This window comes from Microcebus murinus, chromosome 12 (genome assembly GCF_040939455.1).
Source record: "Microcebus murinus isolate Inina chromosome 12, M.murinus_Inina_mat1.0, whole genome shotgun sequence".
NCBI classification, from domain to species: domain Eukaryota; kingdom Metazoa; phylum Chordata; class Mammalia; order Primates; family Cheirogaleidae; genus Microcebus; species Microcebus murinus.
In genome coordinates, this window is record NC_134115.1 from 19465023 (window position 1) to 19487200 (window position 22178).

A 22178-nucleotide genomic window follows, 5' to 3' on the forward strand; every position below is an offset into this window, starting at 1 on the left:
TTTGCTCAACATTATAAAGCAAGCAAGTGGCTGAGCCAGGATTTGGCCTGGAGTCTGGCGGACCTCCAGTTCTTATCACACTGCTTCTTGCCTGACATGGCTCTTCCAATGAATTCTGCTCCTTGTTACTGGAGCAACAAGTTTCTGAAAAATACAACTGTACCCTGGTGGAAGATTTTCAACTGTTAATATAATAAAATTTTCACCTACTAACCTAAGCCTATTAAGAGTTTGAGGTTCTCAAAGATCTTAGGAATACCTTGTTGATTATCATAAAACAGGGGTCCCCAACCTTTTTGGCCAGGGACCAGTTTCATAGAAGATAAATTTTCCACAGAAAGTGGGGAGAAGAAAGGGGAGCTTATGTGGTGATGGAGAGATGGGGAGGGCCTGTAAATACAGATGAAACTTCACTGGCTCGTATCATTTTTCCACGTAGACGGTGGAGGTGGGGGGGACCAGAGCTCGGGCGGTGATGCACAGCTCCTAACAGGCCTCTGCCCAGTCCTAACATACTCTGCCTGTCTTAGAAATGACCCTTATAGGAAAATAGGAGCACCAAAAAACACAACTGCAAAACTGTCCTCCAACAGGTCCTCAACTAAGTAACTGATATTTAACACTTAATCTAATAGGTTAAGACAAATACTTACTGGCTTACCAAAAGAATAAAATACTTCCTTACTTCTGAAAGATAAATTGTGTGAAGCTAGATGCCCACTGTTAGAAGCAGCCACTGACACTGCAAGGCCTAGCTAACTCACAGGAAGACTGCCAGCCAGCCAGCCTATTCCAAAATATTACCTTTAACTCTTTCCAGTGTTTACTAAGATTCTCTTAAGACTCTCCAAATGTTTCAGGACCCAATATAACCTGAAATAGACTCCATTTCCCTGGAAGTATAATAGGAAATAAGGGGGGAGGAGGAATAGCATTTACTTTGCCAAGTGCTTTACATTTTAATACATACAATACACATTATAAAGATGGGGTTATTCTCCCCATTCCATAGGAACACTAAGGCTTAGAGAGAGCAACTTTCCTAACACAAAGCCAGTAAAGAGGCAGAGCAGATCCAATTCCAAGTAAGCAGAAATGCTGCCCCTTATTGCCAGGTTGTAATAGTGATACATAGTTTTCAATCCACATTAAAGTCTCCTGTATGTAGGTTATGTTCCTGGAATGGGGGGAGGCGGGGTAGGTAGGGCTGTTACTGGGACACCAGAAGCAAGACAGCATTTACTGGTAACTTTTAGTGTTACTGAAAACACATAAGGTCTAAAGGTCTATAAGCCATATCCAGAAACTGCCAATGGCGGGGGTGGAGGAGGATGGGACCACTAAGATTTTTAGCTAGTTCAGAGCCCTGGGTTTAGGTTTTTTTTTGAGACAAGGTCTTGCTCTGCCTGGCCAGAGTGTAATGGGATCATCAAGCTCACTATAATCTCCAACTCCTGGGCTGAAGTGATTCTTCTGCCTCAGCCTCCCTAGCAGTTGGGATAACACCATGCCCAGCTAATTTCTCTATTTCATATAGAAACAGGGTCTCACTCTTGCACAGGCTGGTCTTGTACTCCTGGCCTCAAGCAATCCTCCCACCTTGGGCTCCCAAAGTACTAGGATTACAGGTGTGAGCCACCACACCTGGCCTCGGTTAAGGTTTTAATTTATACTTTTTTCCTCTCTAAGAAGGACCTTAGAGAAGATAACCAATTCACATTCTTCAAAAATGTAATGATTAAAAAGGGCAAGAAGGGCTGGTTGGTTCCAGGTCCACCCAAGAGGAAACTGAGAGCTCCATTTCCACTGCTGCAGATACTAGTTAACAGCAAGAGGTGCTTACTATGTGTTAAACTGAATTCCATGCTATTATTAACCTCCTCATACAAATGAGGAAACTGAGGCTTAGACAGGCAAATTACTGCTAAAGGTCACCCAGCTTAAGCTCGGTTAGAGTAAGCCGCATAATTTGTAACAGGGAGGCCAGGACTCTTCCCAGATCCAACTGTCATCATCCTGGCATCTCTTTTTTATGGAACTGCCAACTCAGAGTTGATTATTTATAGTTCTTCCCCTGCAAATAAGATCCAAATCAGGAAAGGAAAGAGCCTCCCACTTACTACCCTGAGATCTGCCTTTTGAAGAAGAAATTTGAGGGCAGGAGAATATACATCAGTCTTGCCCATTCCTAAAAGCCAAAAAGTTAAGTGGGAGAAAAGAACATGTTGGACATATGTGGATTCACAAGGTTTCTCTAAATTCTGATATTAAGGATCCTGGGAAAGTCTAAGATCCATAAGAGATAGTTACTCACTTTTAGTGACAAGAGTTGGCAATATCTTTGTCAAATGCCTAGGACTCTGGAAGTAGTTGTATGTGAATGCAATAGCACATCATTAAAATATATACTGGCTATAATTTTTTTAAATGTTTTAGTAAAATCTAATAAGAAAATACTTTTTCTAGGATTTGTATATACAGACATACTTCACGTACAATTATACAACTCATTTCTTAAAAAAGAAAAAAGCCTTCCAGTTAAAACTAAATTTATTTAATTGTTGTCATTTAGTACTATACATATATATATTTTTAATTTTAGATAACATGATAAACTAGACACAAGCAATATTCAGCAGGTATATTAATCATAACATGGGGGCCGAATTAAAAAGAGATTTCATCTAAATGTATGTAAATTTACCTCTTGTTCCTATTAAATTCTAAAAAGCCTGACCTCAGATGCTCACAATACCTCTAATCACTGTCCTGTGGCTTATGTACTAGTTTTCATGGAATGGTTTTCTCTTTTCTAAACACAATCATTTAATTTTTAAATAAAAGCATTTTAAAATAAATTCTAATGCTGCAGCTGCCGTTTTGGCAGTGAGACTATCACACAGAGAGCCGGTGTTAAAAGATCAGATTAAGAGCCTTCAGTCCTGGCACAGAGTGATGCTCACAGCCATGCAAGAGTGATTTTCCATGCCTCTGAAGAGACAGGAAATAGAATTCATCTTCCTCTAATAACCTGCTCCTCCCCTCCCTCCAGATTATGGTCCATCTGGCCTCAGGGCAGAAGCAAGGAGTCTGATGCTCACAGAATGCCCAGAAGAGGAAACAAGGTGGGCAATGCTCAGACACAAAACATAAGAGAGGCCCTGATGTGAAGGGAACAAACATGTTTGCCGCCCACACATTAAAAGATATACACACACTTTAGGAAACTAGAAGAACAAATTAAATCCGAATAATAAATACAGAATTAGCATTTAGAAAGGATTTCAAACAAGAAACGTCCAAGTGTTAGGGAAATAAATAGTTAAGTGGTGAAGAGTATGAGGCCTATCTCCCCATGGCTTTCCTCGGCAGGGTAGAAACCACTTCCTTAGCCAATTAATTCCAGCCCAGTCTTGCTTAGCACCACTACCATTACACATTCTGTTCCTACTGGGTCTGCTCACACAGACAACATAACTCATGTGGGAAAATGATTTATTGGCAAATCAGCTCCACCAACGCCAAGACCTCCTTCCACTTCTGAACATAACCCACAGATCCCACAGAAATGCCATGGGAACAAAGCTGTCCCAGTGATTATATACAGGGATCTGTGCCTACAGAAGCCCAAACTCTACCACCACCCCAGGGATAATTCAAACTTTTCCCTGCCACCATAGGGTACAACATCCCAGCCTGCTTACAGCTCTACGGGTCACACATTCTTCCCATTCTCCATCTGTGTAAAGCAGAGCTGCTTGAACTAATAAATACACACTGGTCTGGATCAGGCAAGGAGCTTCCTAAAGAAATACAAATACACCCCTTGACTCTTGTTCACCAAGCCATCTAATCTAATCACAAGCAAATCTTACAGGTAAATGGGGATATGACTAGTGGCGGTTTCATGGTCACAACTAAAGAAGGAGAAAGACAATACATCCTTTGTTTTTTGTGATCTAGAAGAAGAGCCTGTGAATTCAGGATGTTAACCAGGTTTGTGAATATGAGTGTCCCTCCCCACCATATACCAATGAAAGGTACTCATGGTTACTCAAGTTCAACCTGACAGTTCGACCAAATAAGAAGTCATATATGGCAATCTGCATATCTATAATACACATTCAAATGCTGGCTGCATGCTAAATCAGCACATGACCTTTGGCAGGCAGGTAAATGAACTGCTCCTCTGAAAAGCTGTGACACAACACACTCACAGAACTAAAAGGGTGAGAAGAAAGCACCTCTATGCCTTCTCAGACCACAAAACAAAGTATTGGGGCTATAAGACATGCAAACATTCCATTAGCTTCTTCCCTTCATACAGCTGATCTTATCTGAGCAAATGAATGATTCAGTAATCTATAAGCAAAAATTTATCTTTTCCTAGTATTCTCACTCAAACTTTATAATTACCAAAAGCAAGCAGGCAAACGTGGGGGTGGGAGTGGTGTACATGGCATAAGGATGCCACCAAACACTAGAAATGCATCTCCTCATTCCAATTTGTGTGCATTTATTGACAACGTACACTTTCCCTGGTGGTGAGCAAGAGAAAACTAGTGAGCTACACACCAGGCCTTGGCAATGTGTGAAAGCCCTTGTCACCAAAGCCTAATTTTAACAAAACTAACACTCAGAGAAATGAATCCACTGAGTCCAATCTTTTCCCAAATGCATAGACAATATAGAGACTTAATCAGGTAATAATAAGTAACTTTCTGAAAGTGGCTAGCCAAAAGTTACATTAGTTTGTTTACTATGTAAAGCCATGCTATTTGACATGTCTTCTGCCAACTCTTAATGCCCAGTGACAAAAATATAGAACAAGCTCTTGTTTTCCCAGCAATTTTTCAATCTACCCTGTTAGATGCCATTATGACAAACAGGCATAATTTTGAGCAACACTACACCGTACAAGGACAGCAAAATGTTCTAACAATTAAATTTTGCTTTGCCAATTAGAAAATATTTCATTATATTTATATAAACACATTTAAATTATATTTCACTGAAAGGTAACAAAGCGTCAAAGTTGGAAAGAGAACACTGTTTCTTAGAAATGTAAAATACAAACACCAAGAGACTGACAAGGCCAGAGAGTCAGCTCCACAATCCCTTTCCTGCAAAACTACTAAAATGGTAACTTCTAGCCCAGTACCTGAAATCAACTACCTTACCTCTTGGGACAGGAAAGGAATGACTTGTGCACAGATAGCATTCAGCCTCTTGACAATCTCTGCCTGCAAAGAAAAAAAACAAAAGAAAAAAAGCAATAAAGAAAACAGTCAGCTGATTATGGATTCCCAAAATATTAACAGGATGATATTTAAAATATGCTTTAGAATCTGGTTAATGTATTTCCTAAGGAAGAGGGAAACTATCTTATCAGCAAGCCCATTAAAAGGAGGCACTGAAAACAGTGCCACATTTAACAGCACAATTTATTAACCAGCGTTCATCTTCAAAAGTTAACCTTCAAGCACCAGGGCAATATAAAAAAATTTAATCTTCATGACTGGAAATCAGTTTTCAAAAGCTTTCACCATGACCCTTGCCTATGCTGATGTTGTTTTTCATAAAACCCTCAATCACCTAAGTCTTTAAGAGTTTAGATAAGTAAAAATACATTCTTCCCTACAACCCAACTCCTTCAACTAATAACTTAGGATTTTTATATTTGTGGTCTTTGCTTGAAAAACACTGGGACTGGGATTTTACACTCAAGTTCCCAACATCCTGAAATAATAGCACCGAACCAATCCAAATAATTTGGCTAATTCAAATTCTTAGACAAAACTGTTGGCAAATAGGAGGTTTTCAATGTGTAGAAGTTGAGACATACTAAAATCTTTACTATACTTAGCAGAAAGCAACCTGTATGTACCTGGAGACTATCCTTGGGAACATTATCTTTCTAGTAAAGATATGCAAAAGTCACAACAATGTCAGATAACAATCTATTCTCTAATAATTTTTGGAAGTACACAAATTTTATACCAGTAGAATGCTACAGTAAGTTTTAAAAAAAAGAAAAACTACTAATACATGTTTTCTTTAAAAAGCTACCCAGAGCTTTACCAATATTTATCTTTTTATTTTTAGATGGTGCCTTGTATACTCTGTCAAATGTAAACATTCAGCTTTTTATACATATACATATAAAATAGCTCACATTTTAATGATTGGATGGGGGAAAGGAGAGTTCAGAGTGTTGAAAGGCAGAAAACATAAAGCAATTATAATTCTTGAGACAATCTTAAAATATATTCCATCCAGGGTCAGTTCCTCATTTTATGAGAGGATAAAAATGCTCTTTTTCTTGCTAAGTCATTACCAGAATGACAGCGACAATCTACTTGTGCAATCTAGGCTTCCTTCTTTCATCAGCAACCCTCTTGACTTTGTAGCTATGCAATCTTTCAAATGCCAGCACCTTAAAAACTTTGCCAGCCAACAGAAAACACAAATTCACCATGAAGTTTCAAACCTAAGCTTTTCATTCTGGCCTGCATTCCTAACAAGATGGACAAAAACCCTGCACCAATAAGCAGCAGTGAATAAGGACCCACTGTGCTGACCTGATTTAATTTACTGCACTGGCCCCACGGAGCATTTAGCCATCCTTTAAGAATGCTTAAACCACCATGAAAAGCTGCAATGGGAATCACCAAACCACTCTCCACCTGGACGAACATACCACAGTGGTTATGGGGTGAAATTCCAGGGTGAGCTAGGAAAACAGAGTAGCATTCACCAGGCTGAAAGTACTGTGTCTCAAAGGCATTTGGTTGTTAAGCTTTTTGCAGGGAGAGGTGGAGGGGGAGAGAATAAAAGATAATGAGACACTTCGGGGCAGACCAAACTGATGATTCTAATGCTTAGAACCATCTGCCAAGCATATTTTCCTCATTATGTTGTTTACATAAATAAAATAGTCCCTTGCTAGGAGGGTTGAAAAATGTGTGGGCACATAAGAAAACTGAGTTTTTTAGTTTGCCTACATAATCTAGGCAATAAAAACTACTCTAAGGAAACTTATTCATCTGGCAAAATAAAGACCAAAATTTTAAACCTCAGCTATTCTAAGTCTGAGCAATTATTTTTAAAAGAATTCTACATTTTCTTAAAAATAATTGTAAAAAAGAGAAAAGCCTTTTTACTGACTCATGTATGTTAACACAAACAGAAAAAGGAGGGTAGGAATCTTTCAAACTTTTTCTTTAAAGGTCTCCTTTTGTTTAAAAGACTTCTTAATTTCTTTAAGTTGTCATGCCAATGGATTTTCATGGTCAAGCTAATTGGCAGCAGGGGAGGTGGGACATGTGTGTGATTTCATAAAATTAAGCAGGTCATTCCTCACTTTGAAAGCTAAAGTTGCCTCGGAAACACTGCTGCTTCTATGGTCATCTAATTTTGCCTCTTTTGTCCCATAGGACCCAGCTTTGGGGAGGCATCATTTATTTACAGGCCTTTTCCCCTAGGCTCCAGCCATCAGCCAATAACACTGTGGACACACACTTCCAATGGCCTATGTTTTGAAACTGAGTCTAATCTAATGGCGGGGGCCCAAACTCCTTTTCCAGCACAGCCATTAAAGGATGTAGGTTATTGCTGTTGTCACCATTGATATTTGTCATTGTAATGTAATTAGGGCCCTAAAATGATGCATTACAGCCCTTGGCACAGCTTCTATTAAAATCTTTTCTTCTGCTCACTGAACTGCGACCTGCTTTCTGATGAATAACAGACAGACAGCTTTAGGGTAAGGAGCAGATTCATCAAAGAAGTATTTTTCAGCTTTGGGGAAAGAAGGGGAAAAAAAGCAGCCTAGGAGGAAAAGCACTAGGGGAAGAAAGCCACAATACACATTTGAATTTCATCTGACCACTTGAAATTCTGATTGCATCTGATGAATCTTGCTTAGACAATATATTCCCAGTCTTCAAATCACATGGTTAATCAGGGCTCTAATCTGCTATCCATCAGCCTATGCCAGCACTATAGCTTCCAATCAAATTTATAGGTGATGTGGGTCATGCATCCCTGAGCAAGTACATTCACAGATAGCCCATTTAAACAGGCAGCGATTCTGAAATATTGCTGTTAGGGTTACTAGATGTTATAATAGTATTCGATGCTTTATGGACACTGCTAAACTATTGCCTTTAGAAGCCTATGATGTTCCAAAACAGCATTAATGGCCCCAATAAAAGGACAACTGTTCATGTCAAAATATAACAAAAAGGTCATTTTGGCAGCCATACTTTGTCAAATACATTAGCAATTGTATTTAACATTTCTATTCCCCTATCCATCAAGATATTCATTTAAAAAAAATAAAAAGTTGCACATGTGATATTCTCCTACCCTCAACCCACTGTGCCATTCTATTTCCTCTCTCTATAATTTCCCACATTTATACTCTTCTCCAATAAAAAGAACCAATAAGAATGATGACCATCCCTGCTACAAAATAAACTTGGTTTGGGAAAATATCTTAGAAAAAGGTTAATTTACAAAAGGCATTCTAGAAAAATCCCTTGAATATGCACTCAATACATGACACATGAATGCCAACAAGCTAACTATAAAGTGGTGACAGACAGTGAGCTAGTAAGATGATCAGTTAGTAATAAAATAGAAAAACACCAAGAAAGAATCTTTCATCCCTATTTTCTTCACATTCCAACACTCAAGAATCACTGGAAAATGTATTAACTACCTTACATCATGGGAAAGCAATGTCATACACTGAAAAGGACACCCTAACTTAATCACTAGATGAAAAAATAACAAATACTAAAGAACACAGTATCAAATACATATTTTCTTTATCACTTATAACAAATTATATGAGCCATTTAAATAAGTCAAAAAACTAGTTAAGCCAATACTTGAATTTAATTACATTCCCTCATATTGACCTGATCGAATAAAAACCTAATTTTTATTTAGATTCCTGCCTATATAGCTTTCCTTTAAAAAAATTTCATTTTAACAACATATAAACTTCAGAGAAAGTACAACAGCTTTATTTTCGTAATCAAAGAGAAGTATCAAAAGCAATTCTTAGTTTAAAAAAGTGTTTTGTGGGGTTTTCAGACTCTCATCAAAATAGGAACAACATTACTACATATGTATTGTTGAAATAAAACAGAGTAACAAAGCGTCATTAGGAAATCATTTCGGCAGTCAACTCGAAAAAAGCAATTACAGTTTCAGGAAAACATTCTTAAAAAATAACTTTTCACTGTTAGTTTTCTATAACACTTTCTTTGCCAAAATTTTTTAAAAAGATGAATCTATTTTATTAAATGTTTATCAAGAGCATACACTCACTTATAGTTTATATAAACACTTTTAAAAAGTGACAAAAAAAATTTCTACTTATTTTGCCTGAAATCCCTTTTGGAAAAACACAAATCTGCAACCTTCTCTCTCACTTCACCACTACAGAACCAGGACTGTAATTTTTAATACATTAACTACTACATAAGTTGTATGTAACTCATACTAGTTTTGAGCACAGGGCCTCAAGCAACTCATGCAGCTCTTTATCTTGAGCAGCACGAACTATTTTTCAAGTTGCATACAACTCACACACAGAAAACAATAAAAAATAACAAATTTGTCATTAAATTAGAAAGGATCATTTCATTTTTGAAGTTTTTATTCTATCTCTGTAATAAAACACCATGGCCACAAGGAAAAAATTTTTTCTAGTGTGCCAGTCAATGTGTTAAATAAATTATCTTGATTTATTCATTGATTTGCTCCAAATTTTCTGAAGAAACTACAACTTTTGGAACTGATCCTGCCTTACCCCAGATTAAAAAGAGGACTAATGAGAAATTCTTTCTGACTTAAACAAAAATACCCAGACTAAACATAATGAAAAATATCCAAGTAGTACTATTTCTTTAAACCAGCAACTCAGTTTTTATCCAGTTTTCAAACATCAACTTTTTTGTAAAAGAGATAGGAACATGTAATGTATAAAATTAATTTAACATTTTTTTTAAAGCCAGAGTGGAAAAAACACTTAGAGGTTTGTGCCAAAGGTATTGTCAGCATTGCTAGCAAGTTGGTAAACCAGATGCCTAAGTTTTATTGTAGTGGCTGTTTTCAAAAACTCTGTCCATCCCACATCCTCCAATGAGAAAAAGGTACTGCCCACAGGGTATTCAATGCATATTATCTTGAACAATATGAAAGTGTCACTATTCAACCATTTTTGACACACTAGCCCCCATTTGCCCTGGGGAGTTTAACAATGATTCTACTGATGATAATAAAACAAGCAATGTCATTCTGGTGTGTGCTTTGAACTCATATTTGTGTTATTTTACTGCATGTTAAGTATGCTGTAAAGTACCCAGTGTGCAGCTCAGTTAACTGAATACACTCAAGTACTCCATTTGTTTGTCCTAACAAGATAAATAGTGCTGCTATTTGTGGTGCTCATGCAGGAATATGCAGAACAATGTCACTCCTAAAGATTGTCACAGTATACCTACATTTCATGAAACTATTCCAATCTGTCTGCAAAGGTAAAGCTGTATTTTACTGAAGCATGTTTACAATCATTAAAAAACAAAGAGTGCCTGTTCCTATCACTATTAGAGCTTCTTAGAAGGCATTTCTTTAACCACTTCGGTGCGAGCGTTGACTATAGTCAACAGCCACAGATGAACCAAGCATCGATTTTAGCCAACAGCCGTGACATGACTTTTCTAATTTTTCATTTATCAAAATAAAATTGTGATCATTTAAAAATAACATAATAAAAAGATATATGTATATGTTACCTATTCTGATTTACATTACAAGTAAAGCTGCCTGTAAAGTACAAAAAGCTTTCAGTGCTTTAAAGCTTTCCTCATCACACAAGAGCAAAATGGATTCGACCTCAATGCATAGCACAAACTATCGTGCGGACTATGGGTGCTGGCTGTGGGCAAGGTTTCGCAGCCAGTGAGCGCTGTACCAAAGTGGTTAAGGGAAATCTTATAGGTGCCTACTATCCTATATACATCTTCTGGGCTCTGGTTACTGTGTTTAAATAGTGCTCCAACATTAAGAGTGATCAAGAGAGCAATATATTATCAAGGTTGAGAATGATGATCATTGTACCAGACATCCAATTACCTGCACAAGGTCAAATTGTTTCAATTCTCAAGCCTGGAAAACACTGTAACCAATGTTCTCACAGTCATACACAGCTCCATCAGAGAGGAGAGGCAGGGAAAATGGAAAAAAGATGGGAGGGAAAAGTGGGATGTCAGTGGGCGTAGGGAATTACCTTCTCTGGAGAGCTTAGCTTCAGCCTTCACAGAGCAAGGTAGAACTGCTTAGAGAACCTGATTACTCTGATTACTAAGACACTCAAGTTCTGCAAATGCTTCTTTCCTCAACACTACTCAGCCAGCGTCAGAGTAAGCCTTGCGTGATACTTTCTATATTGTTTCTCTTCTGTCTCCCTTCCCTCCTTTTCTCTCTCCATCTCTCTCTCTCTCAATTCTTTCCTACTGACATAAATGTACAGGTGCCTTTGAATGCTAATTTAGAATTAAGTGCTCAGCCATTGTAGATGGGGAAAATACTCTTTGTGCCCATAGTATTACAGATGGAGATCATTCATCTTGATTTTTCCCCAACATAATCTATATGATCAAAATGATATGAGAAATACGTAAAGACAAAAAACTTTGGATAAGAGAATAAAACAAAACAAGACAGACTAAGGGTCCTCACCAAGTTCTCATCAAGGATGCCTATCTTCAGGAAAGCAACAAGCCACCTTTTACACTGAAAGCCATGTTATATTTTTTGGTCTTTCCCCTTAGGTTAGGCTAAAGCTTCCTTGTCTGATTACTTCTTGTTTATCTCTGTTTTTCATTAAATCTCCATTTGCCTCACATTCCTCAGTATTTTTACCCCTTCCTCCTTCTAATTCTAGCATAGCCTCTCATGGTTTCCTCTCCCTCTCAATTATATAAAATTTCAATGAAGCTATCACTGCCAAAACATCCTTATGATCCTTTCGATTGTTTCTTGCTATGATGAGTAGCCAGCTCTTATCAAAACTCAAGTTTTGATCTTTTCCTGTTTGTTCAGATACCGCTCTGCCACATGCTTCCATTATACTTCCAGGTCTAGGCACCATGAGCAAGTGAATCCACAGGCCCCCATCTGGCTAAACTAGAAGGCACAGCAAGGATGGAGGAGAAAGTCCCTCTTCCTGGCTTTTGTACTTGCTGTTCCCTCCACCTGGAACCACTTTCCCTAGATCTTCCTGTGGCTCACTCCCTATCCATCATTTAAGTCAGAGTACACAGGACACCTCCTCATATGCCTTTACTTACCATTCTTGATTACTCACTCTCCTCCCACTCTCTAGCCCATTATAGTCTTGTCTTTTCTTGACACTGTTTGTACTCGTGTATGCTTTTGTTTACATGGGCTAGACTACTGCTTCTCAAACTTTAATGTGCATACTAATTACCTGGGAATCATGTTAAAACTCAGATTGGAATAGCACCTGAGAGTCTACACTTTTAACAAACTCCAAGGTGATGCTGACATTGCTGGTCTACAGACCAGACCCCAAGTAGCAAGGTTTTAGAGAACACAGGCTCCATGAGGGCCAGACATTTCTGTCTGTAGCCCCAGTGCCTGGTATGCAGAAGACACTCTAATATACACTTCTTGAATGAATAGAAGAAGCTACTGTTCAGTTTAGGTGGCTGGAATCTTGTGAATTCTTTCACAGGAATGCTAAAATTATTTTGAAATACAAGCAATATCTCACAGATATTGTGGGTTGGATTCTAGACCTACCACAATAAACATTATTGCAATAAATTCTATTGCACACAAATTCTTTGGTTTCCCAGTGCATATAAAAGTTACATTTATACTATACTGTAGTCTATTAAGTGTGCAATAGCTTTAAGTCTTAAAAAATAAAAATGTATATATACCTTAATTTTAAAATACTTTATTGCTAAAAAATACTAATGATCATCTGAGCCTTCAGCGAGTTGTGATCTTTTTGTTGGTTAAGGGTCTTGCCTGAGTGTTGATGGCTGCTGACTGATCAAAGTCGTGGCTGCTGAAGGCTGAGGTATAGCTATGGCAATTTCTCAAAAGGACAATTAATTTTGCTGCATCAACTGACTCTTGCTTCATGGAAGATTTCTCTGTAGCATGCGATGCTGTTTGTTAGCATTTTACCCACAGCAGAACTTCTTTCAAAATTGGCGTCAATCCTCTCAAACCCTGCCACTGCTTTATCAACTAGGTTTATGTAATATTCTAAATCCTTTGTTGTCATTTCAACAATGTTCACAGCATCTTTACCAGAAATAGATATCATCTCAAGAAACCGCTTTCTTTGCTAATCCGTAAGAAGCAATTCCTCATCTGTTCAAGTTTTATCATGAGACTGCAGCAATTCAGTCACATCTTCAGGTTTCACTTCTAATTTTAGTTCTGTTGCTATTTCCACCATATCTGCGTTACTTTCTCCACCAAGACTTTGAACCCCTCAAAGGCAACCATGAGGGCTGGAATCAACTTCTTCCAAACTCTTGTTAATGTTGGTATTTTGACCTTCTCCCATAAATCACCAATATTCTTAGTGGCACCTAGAATGCCAAATCCTTTTCAAAAGGTTTTCAATTTACCTTGCTCAGATCCATCAGAGGAATAACTATTACAGCACCTAGAGCCTTACAAAATGTGTTTCTTAAAAAATAAGACAAGTCAAAATCACTCCTTGATCCACAGGGTACAGAATGAATGTTGTGTTAGTAGGCATGAAAACAACACTAATCTCCTCATACATCTCCATCAGAGCTCTTGAGGGACAAGGTACATTGTCAAAGTGTAGTAATAATTTGAAAAGAATCTTTGTTTCTGAGCAGTAGATCTCAACAGTGGGCTTAAAATATTCAGTAAACCATGCTGTCAACAGGTGTGCTATCATCCAGGTCTTGATGCTCCATTTATAGAGCACAGGCAGAGTACACGTAACATAATTCTTAACGGTCCAAGGATTTTCAGAATGGTAAATGAGCACTGGCTTCAACTTAAAAGTCACTAGCTGCATTAGCCCCAAATAAGAGATTTGGTCTGTCCTTTGAAGCCAGGAATTGACTTCTCTCTAGCTATGAAAGCGTGATAGCATCTTCTTCCAAGAGAAGGCTGTTTTTGTCTATATCGAAAGTCTATTAAGCGTAGCTACCTTTATCAATTATCATAGCTAGATAAACTTGTTGCAGCTTCTTCATCAGCACTTTTTGCTTCACTTTGCACCTGTATGTTATGGAGATAGTTTCTTTCCTTAAACCTCATGCACCAACTTCTGCTAGCTTCAAACTTTCCTTCTGCAGCTTCATCACTTCTCTCAGCCTTCACAGAACTGGAGAGAGTTAGGGCCTTGCTCTGGCTGAAGGAAATGTTGTGGCTGGTTTGACCTTTCTATCCAGACCACTAAAACTCCCTCCATATCAGCAATAAGGCTGCTTTGCTTTCTTATCATTCATGTGTTCACTGGAAAAGCACTTATAATTTCCTTCAAGAACTTTTCCTTTGCTTACTGTGGTGCAAGAGGCATAGCTTTTGGCCTGTCTCAGCTTTCAACATGCCTTCCTCACTAAGCCTAATCATTTAAAGCTTTTGCTTTAAAGTGAGAGATGTTCAACTCTTCCTTTTGCTTGAACACTTAGAAGCCACTGTAGGGCTAATTGGTCTATTTTGATACTGTTAATGCTCAGGGAATAGGGAGGCCTGAGGTGAAGGAATGGCCAGTCAGTGGTGTAGTCAGAACACATACAACATTTTGCCATCTTCTGTGGGTATGGGTCACGGTGCCCTAAAACAGTTACACTAGTAACATCAAAGATGACTGACCACAGATCACAATAACAAATATGAGAAAGTTTGAAATATTGTGAGAATTATTAAAATGTGACAGAGACATGAGGTGAGCACACGCTGTTGGAAAAACAGCTCAACATAGGGTTACCACAACTTCCAATTTGTAAAAAACACAGTATCTGCAAAGCCCAATAAAGCAAAGCACAATAAAATAAGGTATGCCTAAAGTTAGAGCACATCAACATATCAACCATAAAGAAATATCCATTGGAAAATCTGCTTGCATTCTGATCTGGTTAATTTAGCTTCCCATCACACATCTTTTCTGGCATTTAGGACACCATGCTGTTCAAAAAAGAATAAGTAATCACAGTGGGCAACAAAAGGAAATGCAAATTCATTCTGGACAATTCCTGACTGGTGAGTAAATGATTAAAGATTACATTCTGAAACCTTGGCAGGATACATGTTTTTAGGATTATTTTAAAATGCAATAAAAGGAGATGCAGCTCAACCTCCTTCCTGAGATTACTTACACCAGATTGATAATCACCTGACCCACTGGAACTTGTTTAGATGGAACATGGGAAGAGCACCTTGCATATACAGTTCATGATAAATCTCTACAATAGTATCTCCTGAGTAAACCAACGTGATGATTTTAATATCCCAAGGAAAGGCTCTGTTCATGTAATGATATCACCGGACTCACAGGAAGTAAAAGAGCAGTTCCTAATAATTCAAGGCATAGTGGGTCACAGGATTTATAGATGCTACAATATGTGCAGACCAGTTCATACGTAGCATGCTAAAAACTTACAGCCAGAATTGGGGAGCCATGGGCATAGCTGTACCATGAGGACACCTAAAGAGAACAGGCCATTTGAATCCCTTCCAAACAAGGTGCAAGAGTTATTACAACATCACTTGTTGCTTCATCCCTGGGCAACAGGCAACCTGACTTAGGATGCTACATATGGATTCTGATACACATATCCCCTTCCCACTGGCCTTGACAAACTTGTATACTGTCACAGTAAAAAGGTGCTAGTAATTAGCAAAAAAACCTTAAACTATTCCTTGCCTGTTTTTCTGAGTTTTGATGTTTTGTTTTCCTTTGTCATTGCAGTTGTGTACCCCACACAAAAGTCTACCATCATTCACTGAGTCCTCACCCAAGCTTCCTTCAATGGCTCACACAAATGTGATCCCTGAACACTGAAGGAACCCATCTAGGACAGGCTGGCTCAGTAATTAGAAAGAAAAAAGAAATCCCATACCAGACTGAGAGCTCCCTATAACTGTAAAAATAATAGCATTTTCCCTATAACCAGGCTCACATCAACTTTTGCTTGTTTTCTTCTTTTTTAATACTTTACTAGGCAGGTTGAGAAAATTAAAAATAAAGAAAATTACTGTCATCTATTTGTGATCCTATATTCCTATTTACTTTTAAAATTTCAAGTTGCTTTTAAATTATGTAAGCAGTTTAAAATATATAAACATATGTACCTCAGAAAAAGCCCAAACCACAAATGTATTACTGCCTTTTTGTCCATTCAACACTGTTAGGACTATTTTAGGTGTTGAATGTAGACACAGGGGTGAATAAGACAAATAAATCCCTGCTGTCTTGGAGTTCACATCATAGGAGCAGGGAGACAGAAGCAAACATATAAGTATATGAAGAAGAATTTCAGATACTGAGAAGTGGTATGAAAAAGATAAAACAGGTGGTCTTAGAGAGAGCCCTGGGATGGGAGTGTCTGATTTGGATGAGATGACCAGGGCAGGCCAAATAAAGAAGTGACTTAGAAGTTGAGATGTGACTGAAATCATCATCTCCCAAAGCACATTCTATATAACATTTTGCAGATATTATTAGTAAGCATGATATAAATAAAGGGCTCCCTGATCAGATGACCTCACACAGCTTGAAGAAAGTTAAATAGCTTTCTTTTCTATTGAACATCTCAGAGCCTTTCATATAATAGTGTTAGTTCTACATCTTTGGAAAGGAACACATTAAAAGCAATGTTACTCAAACTTTTTGACCATGAGACCCTTCCTGCTCATAACACTAAGAAGGGATGATACTCTGTGGGAAACACTGAGCTAGCAGGGTCAGTGGTTTCTAGCTCCAGCTTTACTAGCAGACATTTCACAAACATCAACACCCAGGACTCACCCCTGGCCCATTAACTCATAATCTCCAAGAGCAGGACCCAGGCTTCAGTATCTTAAGGCTCCCCAGGTGATTCTAATGTGCAGGCAAGACTGAAAAGCATTAAGCTAGAGCTCAGGATGTGTGCAATAAAAAAGTAGTGGAAAATACAGACAGAAAGGGTTCACTAGGGTCATACTGTGGAAGGTCTTGAATATCACACTAAAGAGGAGTTTGAACTTCATTTGGAAGGTGGCAAGGGCCTATCAAGGGCAACTCCTAGGACATAAATACCAGACAGGTCAAGACACTACAGTGCATTTCCGTCCTCCACCTCCTTCTTGCCACTGATTTTATTTAAATGACTGTGGAAGGAAAGAATAGATTTATAACCACAAAACATACCACAAGAGGAAAGATGGAGGACAAGAGATAATTTCAGAATAGGAACAAAATGAATTCCCCAAAGCACCCTTAGACTTAGAAATTCAATAAGACGTTTTCAGGTATTGGCTTCTACCCTAAGCTAAAAGCTATGGTAGAAGGAGCAGTGAATGTAGAATTGGTCTGAACCCTTGAAGTGCTCATAATCCAGTAGAGGAGAAGACCAAATAGAAATAAACACAGTAACAGACATCATGTGGTAAGCGCCCTAGGTGGTACACAGAGAAGCCCTAGAAATGTAAGGGTGGGGGCAAAAGAAACCCATCCTGGCTCTGGAAAGTAATGTGAACCATATTAATCTCACAATTTTCAATAATTATCTACTACTCTGCCAGGTACTGTGACATAGTCTGAGAAAACAGTATGGGGAAAAGATAGGATTTACAGAGCCCATAATCTAGCAAAAGAGGGAGATATTGAAACAAATATAGAATGCACAGTATCTTAAAATGCTTGAGAGGACTGTTTTCCCTGAGTAACTGAGGGTGAAAGGAGTCTAACAAAGGAGAGGTGGGCAGGGAAAAAGGCAAGACCATTCCAAAGAGGGTCTGCCTGCTGCACTAGCATGGGACATTCAGGTTTAAAGAATATAAACAGTGAAATGGACAGTAGCAGCACAAAAAGAGGGTGGAGAATTAGATGCAGAAGAGCCTAGTGGACCAGGATTATCCATAGCCTGGTTTCACTGGTTAGGAGACTATTGCATTACTCATTTATTACTCATTTTAAATATGGTGGCAAAATATGTTAGATCACAATCATCATCCTAACATACATAGAGAGCTTACTCTGTGCCAGATATTTCACTTAATGCTCAGTATAATTTTAAGAGGATTATTCTTGCCCCCATTTTACAGATAAAGTAAAACAAAAAAAAAGTGGTTAAATAATTCACCATGATCAGACAGCCAGAGAGAAGTAAACAAAGGCAAGACTAACTGGGAGTAGATTCCGGAAGACCTCATGATTGACAGGGTGTGGTTAATGAATAAGAGGGAAGGGCAATAATCACCTGTCACCCAGCAGGTTTCTGGCTTGAGAAATTGGGTGGACAGTGCTACCATTTCCTCTGATAGGATCACTGAGCAGGCTTGTGTAAGAGGATATCATTTTGGGACCTGCTGAATTCAAGTCCCTATGAGACATTCAGGGGAAATGAGGACATATCATATTCTCAGAGGAGAAGTCCAGACTATAGAAAAAATTGAGATTCATCTACTCAATGGAGTGAATAAGATCACCTAAATAAAAGTACAGGAAATGAACAGAGAAGAGCCATGCTGAAAATACTGGTAGAATTTTCAGGAGTAGAGAAGGGTCCCTAAAAATGACCCAACACCAAATCAGATACAGAAGTGTACCCTAAGCTCCAAAGAAGACAAAGACTGTGGGCAAAAAGATAGCCTGGAGGCCAGCACAGCCTCCAGTATGACAAGAGTCTGATGGACAGTGATGGTGACAGGTTACAGAGGGAGAACCAGCAGCACGTCCAGCTTCACGAGATTTAGATAACCAGAGTAAGGAATCCATGATTCTATCATTTAAGTAGTGGATATGACGCTATTAAAACAGGGAAATCACGGGCTTGGGTCAAGGTTTTTTTTGGAGGACAATTATGGAAAAGCATGGGAAGAATTTAGACTGAAGTGACAAAACATACTGAAAAGCACACCAGATACTGTGAATGATATAACTGTGCAGCCCAAATCCCAGGATGACTTCCTAGTTATTAATCTAATTAAACCATGACTTTAGGCAAACCCCCAAGTGCATCTGGACTCTACTGCTACAACCATGAAATAGGAAGAATAGCTGCCCCGTATTTGGTTGGCAGAAATATTTATGAGGGTAGACTTATGAATAAAATCCCTTAAAGTAAGCAGTTCTCTTTTAAGACAACTGAGATTAGATAGTGCTACAAATTGAGTAGCTGTATTGTTAGGTATTGATTCAAGCTTAGGGCTCTTTCTGTCTCTCAATTAAGAAAGCATCCTTGACTAATTTATATTATGCAGGAGAAGGGCTACAAGGTTCATGAGGTGGCTAGGGACAGATCTAAGGGGGGAAATGCATGATAGACTCACTGGCACAGTAACAGAAGACAAGTGCCTCCCACTGATTGGAAGAAGTGAGGTCACAGGCCCAGTCCCAGAAAATTTGCTGTTTCTCCACTTTCTTGCACTGTGACCCAGAAAAGACATTCTCAGTACTTAGTTTTGCTACTAGTAAAGGATCTCTCTTCCTCTTTTCTTGGTAAACAGTTAGTTGCCCTGGATGCAGTAAATTTTATATATAGTAATAAAAACTATTAGCAGGCAGCGGGTGAGGAGTCAGGCTTAATCTTAAAGCTTCTCTGATAATAACATGGTCCTAAAATTTAAGACTACAGAATAAAAGTTATTTGAGACTTACAGAAATATGTTTTTTCCATTAGGTAGATGATAAAAAATGAAAAACAAAAATTCACTCTTACAAAAGCGTTTAAAAGCACTCAGAAGAATTTAAAATTCTGCATTTACCAAAAGTATGAACTGCAGTGCTTCTTATAGCTTCCTGCTTGTGAATCTGTGTCAAATGCCTTAACTATGATACACATGTCCGTACCACCTTGAATTTGACTCTTACCTTTAACCTAACTTGCCTTTAAACTTACCTTTTTATTTTTTAGGTTATAGTTTCCTTTATTTTATAAACTTCAATTTCAGTCTATTCCTAACTTATAAAACATCCCTGTGACCATGCTTCTGACTACTTAATATTCTGAAGCAGTGCTACAGAAAATAGCCAGTCCACAAACTGTTACCAATCAGTAAGATAATGGGCTTATGCCTGAATGTAAATCATCTAGTAGAGCTCGGTAGGTTTTTTTTATTTTGTTTGGCCATGAATGAAGTAGCATATTGACTTATATTCTGATATAAGCGCCTTATTTCATCACTCATCTTTACCACATAGTTCACAGATCTGCACCAGTCCATGAACCACTCTGAGAGGCACTGCTCCAAAGCGACATTCTTAAATCACAAACTGTAATTTCTTATTGCCTTAGACTTTAGACTAGGTGATAGGTATGTTCCTCCATGGCAATAAAATTCTCCAACTCAGGCCTAAGATATGGAGCACTCCTTAATCTACTTCTTGGTTTACTTACAGAAGTGTGCACAGTTGTAAAACTACGTAAGGGTGGGTGAAGGCCTAGAAATCAGTTCTTCGAACTCCTCATTCAAGGGGTCTTCCCACTAGGTCATGATGCCTGCTCATCTGAGGCTGTGCTGCAGCCAACAAAAATAAAGGACCATAAATTATAAATAGTATTTTCTTATTTCTAAAAACAATTCCAAAGTATAGGGTTAAACAAATGTTATAGCTGAAGTATGTTTGAGCTTCTTCTACAACAAAATATACTTCCATGTTGGAATTTTCCTTGCTTCAAACTTATGTGCTCACATGAGAAACCAAATGAAAACAAAATGCACTTCGTGATTCTTTTTGCCCATTCACTCTAAAATATTGCTCAAGAATTAAAGGTCAATATGGTTTGGGTACCTGTTGAAGAGAAGAAAGGAGACAACTTGAAAGTATAAGTATCTATTAGAGTGGGGTCTCAGTGATCAAAGGAGGGAAAAATGAAAAAAAATCTCTATAGCAACGTTAACAACCCACCAGCCACCAGCTGGAGCTGTCAGGCTACCTAAAAGCAAGGTACTATTAAAATTATTTCAATAGGCTGAATTGTTCCAAAGATTCATGACTCTAGAACAGAAGCAATGAGAAGTTATGCAGACACCACACCAATCTTAACATCTTAAATCTGGGGTTTCATCCAAGTGGCACACAGACTTCCACGAACTACATAAACTGTAACCTGGAGATAAGAAATAACAGAAATGAAAGACATTCTGGAGATACTTTGGCTCCTTGCTACTCTAAATGTGGTCAGCAAACCAGGAGCATCAGCATCATCTGAGTTTTTTGTTGGAAATGGAGAGTACTGGGCACCAACCCAGAACTGCAGAAAAAGAATCTGATTTCTACATGCTCCCCAGTGGTTTGTATGCACATTAAGGTTTGAGAAGCAGTGTTCTATACCTCACTGGTCCTCAGCCCAGCTGTGCATCAGAATCACCTCTATTTAGAAAACTACTGATGCCCAGGTCCTAGATTAGGGGGCCTGGGACCCCAAGTGTTACAAAAAGGACTGATCTAGTCCCATACTCTTGTTTTATGGAGAAGGAACTGAGATTCAGAGAAGTTAAACGATTTACCAAGGTCACAGGAAGTTACCGGCTGAATTAGGATTAGATTCTAAAAAATATTTAGGACTGTGTTGCCCATAAGAAGTTGAAGAGAAACCATCAAGTCACAAAAATCAAAATTAATTTTAAAGACCTAAGGTTTCACTTTATCACATACTTTTTTGTCCTATTCATTTTATGTATTACCCTTTGAACCTCCATCAGTATTTTTCAATGGGGGATGGGGGGACATAATCTCCATCAGCCACAGCACCATGGTGGAGACAGTGAAAGCCTCTGCCTTTGGTCTCCAGTTAGCAGTTAGGGTATAGTGGCAGGACCATGAGTGATTCTATTTCTTTCTTATGCTTTCTAAAATTTCTTTTTAATTTTCTTTGATATTACTTTTTTAGCAAAAAAAAAAAAGTGCTTCAAAATCACCTTTTAAA

The 22178-nt window shown here is 38.3% G+C and overlaps 1 protein-coding gene across 11 annotated transcripts in view; it reads right to left on the reverse strand.

Moving 5' to 3' along the window:
- TLE4 (TLE family member 4, transcriptional corepressor) overlaps positions 1-22178 on the reverse strand; it is a 148467-nt gene that overhangs the window by 105990 nt on the left and 20299 nt on the right. For all 11 annotated transcript variants that reach the window (XM_012749747.2, XM_012749746.2, XM_012749744.2 and 8 more), the window contains exon 5: positions 5181-5243. In XM_012749747.2, the coding sequence (XP_012605201.1) occupies positions 5181-5243 (63 nt within the window). The remainder of the gene's footprint in view (positions 1-5180; positions 5244-22178) is intronic.